This window comes from Crocodylus siamensis, chromosome 4, assembly GCF_052110815.1.
Source record: "Crocodylus siamensis isolate JL-2025a chromosome 4, ASM5211081v1, whole genome shotgun sequence".
In the NCBI taxonomy this organism is placed as follows: Eukaryota; Metazoa; Chordata; order Crocodylia; family Crocodylidae; genus Crocodylus; species Crocodylus siamensis.
In genome coordinates this window covers 37,876,962-37,891,701 of record NC_143398.1, presented here as the reverse complement: position 1 = coordinate 37,891,701, position 14,740 = coordinate 37,876,962, and the positions used below count along the sequence as shown (strand labels likewise).

At 38.9% G+C, this 14,740-nt stretch overlaps 1 protein-coding gene across 5 annotated transcripts in view; it reads left to right on the top strand.

The window, feature by feature from the left end:
- The window catches only part of IL17REL (interleukin 17 receptor E like), a 68,153-nt gene extending 53,721 nt beyond the window's left edge, over positions 1-14,432 (top strand). For 4 of the 5 annotated variants that reach the window (XM_090042130.1, XM_090042127.1, XM_090042126.1 and 1 more), the window contains 9 exons: positions 2,321-2,484; positions 2,764-2,811; positions 4,957-5,014; positions 5,403-5,548; positions 7,360-7,425; positions 8,489-8,546; positions 10,914-11,030; positions 12,354-12,408; positions 13,229-14,432. In XM_090042130.1, the coding sequence (XP_089898256.1) occupies positions 2,321-2,484; positions 2,764-2,811; positions 4,957-5,014; positions 5,403-5,548; positions 7,360-7,425; positions 8,489-8,546; positions 10,914-11,030; positions 12,354-12,408; positions 13,229-13,268 (752 nt within the window). In that variant the 3' untranslated portion in view covers positions 13,269-14,432. The remainder of the gene's footprint in view (positions 1-2,320; positions 2,485-2,763; positions 2,812-4,956; positions 5,015-5,402; positions 5,549-7,359; positions 7,426-8,488; positions 8,547-10,913; positions 11,031-12,353; positions 12,409-13,228) is intronic. The other variant, XM_090042128.1, reaches the window with a different exon arrangement.
- The last annotated feature ends 308 nt before the right edge of the window (positions 14,433-14,740 follow it).

The window sequence follows — 14,740 nt, the reverse complement described above, 5'->3', positions numbered from 1 at the left end:
GAACTCTTTAAACAGTAGCATAGGGCTGTGGAGTGAAAAGTATCGGTAGATTAGCATTGGCAGGTTCCAGGGCTTATTGAGGATTAAGCAAATTTGTTGTAAGCGTCAGATATTTTTTCCAACTGACAGTCCCATAAACTTAACCTGAGATTTGAGGTCAGACAATCCTTTCTGGCTCATACGTCATTGGGGTAATTTGCAGAGGTACAACTTAATGCAGTTTTGTTGGTTATATAATTGGAATTTAATTAACAGTTGTGTAGAGAATAGAAGCTCTCCCTTACCTGTGTTAGATCCACAGGATTGACAGGTTTAAAAAAAAAGAGGTTGTAGATACCTAGTTTGTGGCTGAAGTTAGTTGATGTCAGAAATTGCATGCGAATAGGAGATCATATGTGGAGCATAGAGGTACTTTTCTTTTCATTGTCATCCTACCGAGTGGAATCACACTGTAAAGATGCATTACAATTTCCCTGAAAAGTAATAAGTCAGCGGTGGAACCAGGAGTGGGTGAATGGGGCACAAGTCCTGACTGTTGCTGACTTAGTTGGGGTGCAAGAATGCAGCTACTGTCACTACTGGTCTGGCTGTCAGTCACACTGCCAATCTGTATGGGTGAAGTTGTACATTACATTTAAAACATACTAATTCTTTTGGAATGGTGTTAAAGGTAGAACATGCTGTTAACAATCGCACATTAAAGGTTAATACTGTTTGTTGCCTGCACAGCTCTGACTTGCCACTTTAGGGTTGGTGAGCAAGGGTGTGGCTAGGAGGCAGGACACCTAGGTTCTATCCATGCACTGGTTGTTGGGGAGAGACCTGGGAGCAATAAATCTTGGGATGCTGGAGGACTGCAAGTTGTTCATTTGATCTCTGTAGAGCAGACTGAAGTTACCCTACAACAAGCTAGGTAGCACAACCCAGAGTTAGCACAACCCTGGCCTGAAGCAGCATCTTCATTGTTGATGAACCCTCATGGTTGAGGATGATCACTCCCAGGGGTCAAGTGAAGTGGTGTAACTGAATCAGAACTCATGGTAGAGGTGATATCTTTTATTAGACCAACTAGATTTTTGCAAAAAAATTAATTCTTTAATTGCAAACTTTTGGGCACAAGCACTTCTTCAGGCATAGGAAAAAAGATTGTAAAGTTCTCCCAGGTAGAAATGAAAGTTCATGGCTATTTTTAAATGTGGAACACTATATACATGAGATGCTGTAGTGTTTTAATCCTTATACTTACCTTATTTTATCAAGTTCTCTGCCCTTCTTTATGCAGCATCATTAATAAAGGCTGTGTGAAGTTACAGAAGTTGTTGAATGAAGATGTTTGGCAGCCTTATTATTTCTTATATAAATATTACCTTTTATTAGACACTCAATTGTTGCATGGCATTGATTTTAAAAAAAGCATTCTTGCTCTGTCAGTAGTTTCAGTCTTTTGACACATTCAATATATTAAAAAAATTGCAAAATGATGAGGTTGGAAAGATTCTGATCAGAAAACAAAGTGTTTTGTGGCAGGTCAGCTGTGTGCACCACAAACCTTTTTGTGCCTCATTGGCATTGTAGTTTGTTTCTCACTTCCATTCTCTCCTTTTGTGAGACTCTTCAACAAAACTGCATTTCTCTCCAGGATGGGTATTATTTGTGTTCACTTGTACATGTTCAAGTAACTTGTACATTATTTGCCAACATATAGTTAATTGTAAACTTCCAAGTTGAAGTGTATTTTAAGTTTGCACACTGGAAATTTTCCGTCCTCATTTTATGAGGGAACAAAACCAATTCAAGACACTTAGATTGAGTAATCACCATTAAGCAAAACAGCTCCAGTTTTCAGCAATAGTTATTTAAAATTTACTCAGGATACAGTCTGCCATCTATACATAACAAAAAATCCCAACATAAATGTTGAATAAATCTGAAATCATAGTCTGCTTTGGTATTCATGGAATGGAGAAGGTACTATTTATACAGAACAAGGTATTTATTTTGAATTGTTCATGAAGCTCTGGTTATTATTAGGATCCCTCTGCATTTACCTACTAGTTTGAATGTATTTGATATAGCATAGATAAAAATACACATTAAATCTGATTCTCTAGTACCAGGCCTTTTGCATAGACACCCAGTTACAAAATGGATGTAAAACATAGCCATCCCAATTGAACCCAGTTTGCGTGGAAGGAAATAACAACAAAAATAGAATAGGGATTCAGCAATTAAGACCAAATGGATTGATATTTGAATAGTTTCTGGATTGTTGAGCTTCACTTTATTCACCCTGCATAATAATTCTACTGTTTATACCTAGATACCAAGGCAATATGGGATAACATTATGTATAATTCAGCCACACAAACACTAGCCTGGGAACCAGCCTGTCCTGTGGAAGTCAGAGTTAGCCTATGCGGGTTAATGAAGTCTAATTACCAGTGTGTGGATCTCCAAAACTCATCATATACAGTTCCAGAAAATGTGAGTATTATGTAGTTATTTTAGGATTGTGAGATCAATGGCTGTAACCAAAATCCAGTGCTTAACATAAGTAGCTAGAATATGGAATAATGAATTGGCCTGTTCTTAGTATTACTACCCTTTCCTGTGATTTAATAATTGAAATGTTGTTTAAAAGGAAGATGTTCTCTATTCCTTCCCAATGAATTATTTTTACAAAATGTACTCAGTTCATAGGTTTGTTCTTTCTGTGGATCCTGGGTTTTAAAGCTTACTAATTATGAACCGTCTTTCTTCAAGCACATAAGATATTCTCGTGTGGACAGCCATCCAGGACTTTGCATGAAGGTAAATAGATTGATTTTCTTGTAGATTCCATTTATGTCCATTCTCCTCCCTTTCTGAGTATCAGCTACAAAAAATGAACTGCCAGCAAGCTTTAGGATGAATACTTTTTCTCATCTAATTGACAAAAAGGAAATAGAAATGAAGGGAATTCAAAATGTGAGTATATGAGGAGGCTGTGTTAGGGAAGGCAGTTAAAATGATAGAGCTAACATGGGATCATATTTGCTCTTTTGTCCTGATGGTCTTTAAAGTGGATGGCACAAGACTGCTCAGGATTGGGTTTTCACAATAAAGGAAACTCAAGAACCAGATATAGCTATTCATTTACCATGTTTTTTTTGTATTTAAGATTCACTACAGCTGCTAATACTGAATAATCGTTCTGGGCCTGATTTTTCCACTGTTCCATGTACCACTGGGCACAACTCGTTTGCAGCTTAGTGATTCTGCTTAGGTGGTATTCTGTACCAACTTTGTTCAGTTATAAGGTGCCTGAAAGTGGCAAGCCAAGCCTTCAGAACTTAAGGATTATTTTACATTAGTTAAATTAGGGGGTAATTCCATGGAAATCAGTTGAGATCAATCCATGTAAAAGCTTTATGAGAGAGAGGAGAATCAGTCCTAGTACTGCAAGGCTCAATTGTAAGTAAAAGACTTGTATGCATATGGGGTTACTCAGCAATAGCTATTCAGAATAGCTGATTAACTCCATGTCTGGGCACTTATATTTTTGAATAACAGTATCTACAGTTGGTACATGTTTACATGGCACAATACAGTGCCCATGGCTGGTCTGAATGAGGTAACTCAGGTACCACAAGCCATGTGGCCACAGTTTTCTCATTGCAATTTCTGATACCTGAGCTAGCTGTAAATGGGGTATCTCTGCACCTAGCATACCTATGGCAGGTTGAGGGGGGTACCTGCCCCAGATGTTGACTATGATGGGTGCCAGAACTTCCCCCCACCTCATTCCCCTGCTGGGACTCCTTGCTGTGGCAGAGGAAGCCCTTCACAACCAATGCCCGGCCATAGGAGCTGGGCAGGGCAGAACCACACCAAGCATTGTATCGGAGGTCAGAGTGGGGGTGACTGGAACAAGTAGAATGGGCTTCTGCCCCCAAGGAGCCTCTCCAAGAGCAGGCATACCCTTGCTCTCAATATGTAATAATTGGTGAGGGGGGAGTGAATGGGGCATTAGGATCTGGGCAGCACCTGGACAAGTAAGTCTTCCCTTACCCTCTCCCATGCTGCCTTCACCCCTATTCCCCCTGTTCCCTCTACACTTTGGGGACTCAGTGAACTTGCAATGCCTCTGCAGCCCTTTGGTGTGCTGGGTAGATATAACTGTGGTATAATTGAGGTTGGCTATTGTACTTTAAACTCACTTGTAACTTAATATGAAAATGTAAATGTTCCATGCATAATGGAACATATTAGGGCTCCATGATGGGAACACTGATGCATGTTAAATGCCTTGAAAATAACAAGTGGTATTTGTGTTACATTTTATTGGATCAAATCTTGCTGCCCTTATTCAGGCAAAATGTCCAATGAAGGTTAGTAGTTAGCTCTTGATTATTGTTGTTTTATGCTATTAATCAATGGAAATGATTTAACACAGTGGGACTGCATAGATGTAGAAAGTTAAGCCCAAAAAGTAAATGTTTGCAGAATCGAGGTCTGAGTGTGTTTCATAGCTTGGAGTAGTAGGGAAGTTGTGGATAGTTCCATTGTTGCATTTGGTAATAGGGGGTTCCTATAAGCATGCAGCGAGGCTGCTCTGACGTGCTGTAAATCCAGTGCACCAGAGCAGGTTTGATTAACTGAGTCTGCTTGAAGAGTGGAAATTAACTCCCTCCATTGTCATGCATATCAGTGTCCCTGCCCTGAGAAATGGCAGCAGGGTGCTTTAAACTAAAGCTTGTTCGATGAGCTTCAGTTCAAAGTTCCCTGCCACTATTTTTCAGCAGAGGACGCTGATACATGAGATGCCTGGGTGCTTTTAATTAGCATGGCTCACTAATTAAAGTGCTCCCCACCTCCCAGAGCATGTCTATAAATGTTCTTGGTGACTATCTAGTCGTCTAGCCACAAATTCAAATAGCAAAATTCTGTTTTTCTAACCAACGTCTTTACTTGCAGTTTACCACCAAGCAGGGGTCATGGATTAGATGCCCATTTGCTCATGGAAAATTCCCAGGTAAATACCTGATTTATTTAAATTATATCAAAATTCCATTCCATTTTTAATTAAATAAGTCCCACAACTACTCCCTTTCCAGTAAGTAAAGCTTCCTCTTTAGCAAAATAATCATGTTCTTTTATCCTGTGAATTGTATCAGTGCTGTTTGACAGTGCACTCACTATACCATGTGTAAACTTCATAGTAAATTAAACATTGTCAAAATAAAACATAACCTGGTAAAATCAAGATAGTTAGTGGTATGATAGTTGATAACATTTGAACTGATATACAATTTTATTTTAAAAACAGTATGGACTCTAGTGCCCTGGTGTTGTAAAACAATAACTTATTCTTATGTACATGAGTAGGTATAAAAGTAACAGTTGTTCTCCTCTTATTTTAGTATGGAAAATGAGAATTTCTGGAACAGAAGAACAGATACAGGTCTCTTTCACATCACAAACCAAGGCACAATTGTCAGTGTTGGTGTGTAACCAGATGGAGCTGTCTTCCTGTGAATCTTTTGGGACACACTATTCAGTTTCTTTGGTTTGTAGATTTTATTTCTTAGCTGTTCCTGTTAATAAGGCTGCCTTATCATATTTCATCTGATTTATTCATTGTGCCATCTATGGCTCTGCTGCCTGAACGCATTTGTAAAACCCATGCTTATACATATTTCTGTCTTACATTAATTTTGAGATTATAACTGTACTGAAGTGAAATGAGTCACATCAGTGAAAAAAGACTTTGGAATGCTTAGTTTAGCAACCTTAATGCTTGTTAACATTGTTTTTGGGATGTAAAATATATATAGATATGTATTCCTGAATGGGTCATTAATGTAGTTAAGTCCAAGATTATAACTGCCTGTATTAGATTCATGCTGCTTCAGGGGCACACAGTGGGTCATCTTCCTTTGATGTTTTTGGTAAAGATGGTATCTGTGCTCTCCACTCCGCCAGTTAGGTGCATATATATTAGGATACAGATTTTAAGTGCATGACTACATACTGTACTATTTTTACTTCAGGACTCCTGCCTTATTTAGAGTATGGCATGGATGCATAAGTGGGCAGAATTAAAGTGGGGCAGGCAACTGTAAATCTGATATTTCCTAATATTCAAACACTTGCAACCTCAGTAGTGTTCTCTGAACATATTATTTTTTGTTTCTGATCTATCTTTCTGTTTATTTGAGCTCAGTAGCATTGTCACTAAGGGAATACAAAAGCCTCAGTTGTATAAAGTGGAAGAATTACTGTGTGCTGGATGCCACTTGACTTCAGTGGGTTTTTGTCTGAAGAACTACACAGTCCAGACTTGTTAGTCTTCAGGATGTTTAGGTGACAGAATAAAAGGAATAATTAAGTAATATTAGGTCATGGGCAGATATTGCAAAGTGTTTAGAAATGTCCATTATCTTTATTGCTCCTAAGGTACAGGACTGTTATGTTCTTTTTACGTTGGATGCGATGGTAGCCCACATAAATTACAAGCTGTCCCTACTGGAAGATTATGCACAGTTTCCACCAGAGTTTCAAGATGACTTAACCCTGAGCCATTGTTTCCCTAAACAATTATTCATAGTTTAAATAATAACATCTGTGCAGCAATACAGTGGTTAAGGTCACATTCATTTAATTTATTCCTGACTTCAACAGGAGTTTTGTCTAACTGAGGACAGAGTCTGTAGTTGTAATTGCCTGATTAAGCACAGGTCTGATTAATGTACTTTTTTGAACACAAGCCATAAACCACCAAATTTAAAAAGGCAGAACAATCTTTTAGGACAACTTTGCCCTCTGGGTAATCCTAGTCCTGGAGCACAGCCTCAATAGCTGGCTCTGTGACGAGGAGGTCTGCAAGAGCTGCAGTGTGGGGGACATTCCCTTCCAGTGCACCTAAGATGTGGTTGTAGAAGTGGAGGCATTGTGTGCTGCTGGTGTAGCCTTCCATCTGTAATGCCTGGGCTCTTTTCTCCCTTGCCTGGCATCTGGCCCTTCTGGGGAAAATGGAAGAAGAATCTTTCACAATCTTCTCTCTTGATCCACTGTTAAATTCACCTTGATCATCAAGGCACAATGCTTTGTTATGCAATGTTCTGGGTTAAGAGCCCTCTTCACAGGTTTCCCAAATCTCCTTCCTTCCCTTCTCCTGGCCCCCCACCTTGAATAGCAGAGCTGTTACAGTTGCATTGCGCCGTCGTCCTCCCCTGCTTGAACGAAAGACTTGACCACATGGTTTAATGCAGTAAATTACATAATATTTGTGACAAAGGCAAAGACCTGGGAAGAGTCGGTGCGTTTTCATTGCTTCCCAGATATGGAATTAACAGCTTTCCATTTTATTCCTGTCAGGGTGGCTCGGATTCTACATCTATCAATATTCCGGGTGAAATATGTAGCTCAAAGGTTTGCATTCAGGTAGGTTGTTTGATTTTGACACATACTTAGCACTAAACAAACAAGTTGGCAGGGAAATAAAAAACAGCAGGCAGTGCTTTGGCTGTCACTTCTCAGCCAAATCTGACCTGGGCACAGTTGCGACTTAATTCAAATAAATAATGCAAAGAGCATTGCTTTATAGTTTGAATAACCTGCCTCCACCTCCTGCTGAGCTGGTATGAATTATTTAAAACAAAGGCCATTCTCCTTTATCTCTTGGATTTGTAGATGGCAAACTGGGATATTAAGGGCAAACTACTATTAAATTAATCACTCCATACCTATGATTTTTCCTAGTTAAAAGATTCATCACAAGGACTCTGTGAATAACAGATAAATGTACCCAGAACTAGGAGCATAGCAGAATATATTAGAAAAAATAGGCATAAGCATGCCATATAAACAAGGGCATGCTGCACAGTAAGTATGATGTTACAGGTTAAACTTGTTATTCTTGCAAACAGAACTGGGAAGTATTTTCTGGTATTTTTTGTGAATTATTTGTGCAGCTGAATTTTACTAACACAAATAGAAACTGAATATGAGGCTCCAAGGTTTGATTTCCCCTAAGAAGCGAGTGTTCCAGGCAGGAGGTAGCACCTAGGGGGTGAGAGCTGGAGTGCTCTCGCTCTCCAGCAGCCAGCCTGAAAGGCTTTCATTGATTTTTCCTTCTTGTTTTAGGCAGAGAATGACAGCAAGAAAATGAAGTTAATTAGAGTCTTTTTGGCAAGAAGCATCATTTTGATTCTCCTCAAATTAAAAAAAAATTGGCAAAATTGTGCAAAAGTCAGTTTCTGTCAGGAAATCATTCTAAAATATCTTGACCAGCTCTATCCTTTATAAATCCCAAAGTAATTACCACTGACACAAATATAAGCCAGAGCAGAATTCTTCATATGACTATTTTAAACCAGGCTTTAAAATATATATATAGATACAGAAAATTCAGTAAATTAACCAACTGGTGTTTATTTTGTTAAAATGAATGGTCATTTACAATATTGTCAAAACAGAAATAACTTTCCTCCTTTCCTTTTACAAGGCCTGGAGGACAGACGTAGATTATTCTGTTCCACTACAAATCTGCGATATCCAGTGTGGTATGTACTGTTAATGTTCATTTACTTGCATTTTAAGAAGACCTTTGATACAGTATCTCATCCTATTCTCATAAATAAACTGAGAGGCTGTGACGTAGATGATTACATGGTCAGGTGGGTGGCAAATTGGCTTAGGGGTTGCACCCAGAGGGTGGTGGTGGATGGGTTGGTAATGACTTGGAAAGATGTGGGCAATGAAGTCCCACAAGGCTTGGTCCTTGGACCTATGCTGTTCAGTGTCTTCATCAGTGACTTGGATGAGGCTGTGGAAAGCACTCTGTCCAGATTCGCAGATGATACTAAATTACGGGATAAAGTTAACACACTAGAGGGTAGGGAACGAATCCAGGCAGATCTGGACAGGTTGGAAAAGTGGGCAGAACAGAATAGGATGCAGTTCAACAAAGACAAGAGCAAAGTGCTGCACCTTAGAAAGAAGAAATCATCGGCACACTTACAGGCTGGGGGAGGACCTGCTCAGCAGCAGAAAAGATCTCAGAATTATTGTTCACTCCAAGATGAACATGAGTTGTCAGTGTGATGAAGTGATCAGTAAAACTAACTGGACTTTATCATGCATTAGCAGGTGCATGATTAACAGGTCCAGGGAGGTGATACTTACCCTCGATGAGGCATTGGTCAGGCCTCATTTGGAGTATTGCATCCAGTTTTGGGTGCAGCACTTCAAGAGGGATGTGGACAACCTTGAGAGGGTTCAGAGGAGGGCCACTCATCTAGTTAGGGGCCAGCAGGCAAAGCCCTACAAGGAGAGATGGAGGGCCCTGGATCTCTTTAAGCTCTTCAAGAGAAGGCTGAGAAATGATCTTGTGACTGTCTATAAATTCGTGGGGGGAGGTTGGGTGGGGCAGCAAGGAATAGGAGATGCTCTGTTTACTAGGACACCTCTTGGAGTAACAAGGAACAATGGCCACAAACTGACAGAGAGCAGATGTAGGTTAGACATCAAAAAGAAGTTCTTTATGGTAAGGGTGGCCAGAATTTGGACTGGGTTTCCAAGGGAGGTGGTGCTTTCCTCTTCCTTGGGGGTCTTTAAGAGGAGGCTAGACATGCACCTGGCTGGGGTCGTCTGACCCCAGTGCTCTTTCCTGCCCAGTAGGACTCGATGATCTACTGAGGTCCCTTCTGACCCGAACATCTATGAATGTCAAAATGAAGAATTGAAATAGTGGAGAGGAATTTGCCAGCAAAATCAGAAGCCTCTGTTCCAGAGATTGACAGTCCACAAGGCCTTTCACTACTGCTCCTGCTGTCAGGACTGCTCATGCATTTTGCATCAGGCAGTCACTGATTACAAACCAGAATTAACTCTGTCAGCAGAGGCCACAGGGCAGATTTCCTGCTTCCAGAGGGCTATCCTCATTACTAGGTTAGAGTCATGCTTTTTTATTCTCCTTCTGGCCCTATGAGTATTATATCTTAGCTTCCTAGGAGCCCAAGTATTTAGGATTCTCTCATGGCAAGTGGGACATGAAGGTTTGAGTCCCACCAGGTCAAGACATTGCCTCAGGACTTTGTGGGGACCAAGAGTGAGTGGGTAGAATGTGCTTCATAGCAGTATTGTGAGACGTGGCAGGGAGGTGGACCTGACCTAAATGGAGAGCTCTGCTTAGACTCTGTCCATCCCATATTTATTTATCGGCAAAGGAAGTCCAGCCACAAGAAAAGAGTTATTGATGGCTTAACACCATAGACTGCTTATATGAACTGGTTAAAGCAGATGGAGAAACATGAAGCCTTTTGGAAATACAACTTTAGCTGCACAATTCCTAGAGAATGTACATAGGGCAAATCTATCCCTTTGTTTTTTAACATGAGAACTATTATGAAGGGACTTCCAATTAAATGAAAAGGTGAAAAATTCAAAACTCATGAAAGGACTTTTTTTCACGTGTGTGATTAAACTATGCTATTCACTGCTGCTGAAGATTCTGAAGCAAGGTATTCAAGGAATAAGAACTGAAGAACTGGAAATGTATATGCATATGAAGAACATCCCAAAATTATAAAAAAACAGTTTATGGAGGGATATCAATCTCATACTTCAGGGTTTAAACTAATGCCTACATTTCTGAGATCCTATATTGCGAGCATATTATCCCATATATGCCTGCTAAAGAGTTCTTACTTCTCCTTCTGGTTGGTGGTTGTCAGTGTCTGAGATAGGGGAATTTTATTACTTTAACACAGTATGGTCATTTCTGATCTTAATTATTGTTTGAAGTCATCAAGAATTCATTTTTGGGTTGACAGCAAAATGGTACATTTCTGATGGACAGAGTTACTGTGATGACATTTTTTGCTTAAGCATGCATTTTTGGTAACTACAAATATGTTTTTTTCCCCCAGCATTATCTTCACGGAGTCGAGATGAAGATGAAAACTCCTTAAAGGTTATATCTCTGACAGCAATAATTCTATTACTTGCAACTATTCTGACTGTTCTTGGACATAAATTTTTGACAGGTATAAATCCACATAGGGACAAGAGACTATTAATTAGAGATCAGGACACATATTTCTGAGATTTTGGTTCGTATAACATTTAAAAAACAAATTAGCAATAATCATATATTGTGAAAATCTATTTATCTCCCCTCAGACTCATTGGCTCCTAATTCCAAGGAGTCACTCATTCCTCTGTATAGGACAGGAGGAACGTGCGCAAGTTTTTCAGCACAGCCCAAGGGCTGCTAAATCTGGGTTCTGAAGGAACAAGGGAGAGGAATCATATGGCAAAATTCATGGCCTCTGGCTGACAGTGCTCTCCTGTTAGCTCCTTTCTTCTTAAACCAATGCACTGTTAACTGGAGCATCTGAGATGATCAGGGCAGCCATGGTATTGCACAAGGCAAAAGGCAATTTCTCACATACTTTTTATTTTGACATTTTGGTACTGCTTCGTACTGAAATCCTGAAAGGAATGAAAGAGGGCTATGTGTTTGCAAAGTACAAATAAAACTGTACAAAATACGTAGCGTAAGAACATGAATGCAGGTATCAGACTCTGCCCTTCAGCATTTTCATTTCAAGATAAAAATTAAGTGAAACAAGACTTTCTCTGTATTTCATCTAAATAATTTCTCTAAATGGGGGAAATAGCTGTAATGGCCAGAGTATGCACTGCTGGAGTTTTTGAAGAGGTGCAAACCATAAGAATACTTGACTGTAGTCAAGAGAGACACTTTATTCTTCCCTCATTATTGTTGCTCCTGTTATTGCTAGATTACAGATATGGCACTATGTTTCAAAGATGATTCATGTTACTGATATGAATTTCTCACCTTTTCTGAATCTAAATACTGTGAAAACAGTATTTGTTCAAGATTTTTTATAGTTTACTCTGGCTTGGTTTACTTGGGATTAAGAAAATAATTCTTTGTATATAATTATATGGCCAATTTATCATATATGCCTTTATAAAATATGCTTGTCATATACAACTGCAAAAGTGTTATGCTGCATCAGTCCTCCCCAAACAGCATTAAAGTTACTTTCACTGTACTTTACTGACACTCTAGGATCAAATGATTGCAAACCTGTATATACAAAGGGCATTCAGATAGTATTCAAGATGGTTCCTCTCTTTTCCAAGGCAAATAATGTTTTAAGACACATGGTTAATTACATTTTCCTATTGGTAACATGAGTTTGGAATCATCATTACATTTTCTGATATTATTTAAATTGTTAAAAAGTATCAGTCCTGAATAAATTAAGTATCCCATTCAGTTACTGTGAACATAAATATATAAAAATGGTATCCTGTATTTATGATTTCTTTTTTAGTTTTTCATCGAAGGACACATGAAGGCAGAAGTCCAGCACATATCATGAGGTGCAGGTACTTGACAATCCTTTTTAATGCACAGAATGTGATTCTTTTTAAAAGAGTGTTTGTGAAAGATATATCAGTAGCTATCTTCCATATAAGTCCTGAAGATGTATCAGTGGCCCTCTGTCCACAGAGCAGAGGTAATGGCGTGCAGGCTTTGTAACATCTGTTTTGGTAGGTGCATAAAAAGCTAGTGTTGTAGATCTCACTACACCCAGAAGCAAGCCCGGGCTCTTACTGTCATTAAAGAAGCACTATTCCCTGTTGCAACCAATTATTCCTCCCCTGTTGCCTGCACCTCAGTACAACAAGATGGTGTTAAAACTAGCTGGAACCTGCTGCTGGAGAAAGGATAGGACAACATAAAAAAAAAAGAGTGAGAGAAAGTGAACTCCTTTGCAGGGAGCTTGGAGGGAAGTTCTGGAGCATCCCCTAGGGCCCCTGTACTGCCAGGGGGAAGCTGAGAGCAGGCACTTCAAGCTTGGAAAAAGCTTATAAAGCTTACTTAAGAACATCTTCTCATCTTCTCATCTTACTTAAGAACATCTTCTCATTGTGCTTTAACTTGAAAAGATGTTCCTTGAGCTGAGAGAGTACAGCCTTCTTCACACTGAGCCCAGTATAAAGATTTAATTTTTTAGGTCTTCTTTTCTGTTTGTTTGTTTTGTTTTTCATTTGGACGCTTATACATTACTTGGGCTGTAGGAGTAAAACAAAGTCCTTAAGTTATTGATGAATGACTGGGAATGTTACAGGCCCTAATGATAGATTTTTGCAACAGACTGTTTCAAATGAGAAAAAAATGACAATCTTTTCTTTCTTTCTTTAGTTCATCCACTGGAATGAAGAGTACCCAACCCTGGCACTGATATTGGAGTTGAGTGAATCGAGCAGAACTCTTTCAAGATCCTTAGCAGCCTTTTCAATAACACCTTAATGGTACTTTATAATTGGAAATCTTTGCTCAAATATGTCATCCTCTCTCATGCAAAGAATTCCCATCACCTTCAGTGGAATTATTTCATAAGTGAAAGGCTTTGCATGTTCAGCCTACAATATGTTTTTTCTTTTTTTTTTAATAACTTCAAATGAAGGAGTATTATGCATTCTCTCTCTTCCAGGGTGTCAAAAACAGCAAGATCTGTTGTGGGTAGGAAATCAAGTTCACACTTTCCTGTTAAATTAATTGTTTCTTTAATATGCCAGAAGTGGGCAGCTTTGGTACCTCAACTGCATTAGTATGGGTATTTTAAGATTTGCACATTTCTGATCCTCCCATTCAAGCTATGAGCACAAATTGCTGGGAAATATGGACTGGAGGGGATTTAATTTAAACATTGTTAAATATAATTTATCTCTACAGAACTGTGCCTTTCTTTATTTTCTGAAACCTTTCTGATGTCTTTCTGATGTCTTTATCTGGGAAAATCCTGCCCTGGACAGGTTGATCTTCCTGAATTTCAGGAATCTCAAATTTCTTTGATAACCGAATTCAGTATTTTGTGTTGTATTCCTTGGACTTAGATGTATCTTTCCTGGTTTATTTTTCCCACTTTGTCAGAAAATAAATTTAGCAGCTTTGTTAAATAATTTGAAAGTTAAAGCAACAATGCACACTTTCTCTCTGGGCTGCTGGATTCTGCTCCCATTATAGTCAATGGGAAAATCCCAACTGACTTCAGTAAGAGGAGGATCAGGTCTTTATTTTTCAGGTATTTAAAACTCTTACATGGAAATATAGTCCTAAAAGAAAGTATTTTGTTAACGCAGTGAATTTAAGTGAACTGTTTTTGTTTTGTATAATGTTAATATTTATACTTAACAGTTAAGAATACAACCACATGCTGTAAAACTATAGTTTCTGTCTCTTATTTCATGTGATGTCCCCATCAAACATTCTTAAATCCTGTTGCATAACAGGGAAGTGAAAATAACCAAGAAATGAATAATGGTGATGTTGAAACCATGTGGGATTGCTTATGTGGGGTTGGGAGCAGGAGTGGGACTGAGTAGAACAAGTTGATCAATAAAAACATTTTCCATTGGTCTACATTTTTTCTTTAAGCGTTTCAAATGTTAGGGTTTTCTTTTTTCCTATTTTTTTTTAAAGAAAATAGGTGGTAAATTGAAAACATGTCTGTGAAGCTGAAACATGTTTTTTTAGAGGCCTAAGAGAATAAAAATAGCACTTTTCCTTTGATGTTAAAACCTGTGTACCTTTGTAGAATTTTCTGAGCGAGAAAGGTAAAGCCCTTTGCAGCCCTGGAGTCTGAGAAGGAGGGCTGTGCAGACAGCCTTTTAGAGCCCTTCAGGTATTTGAAAAAGTAGTGCTTTGCACTGT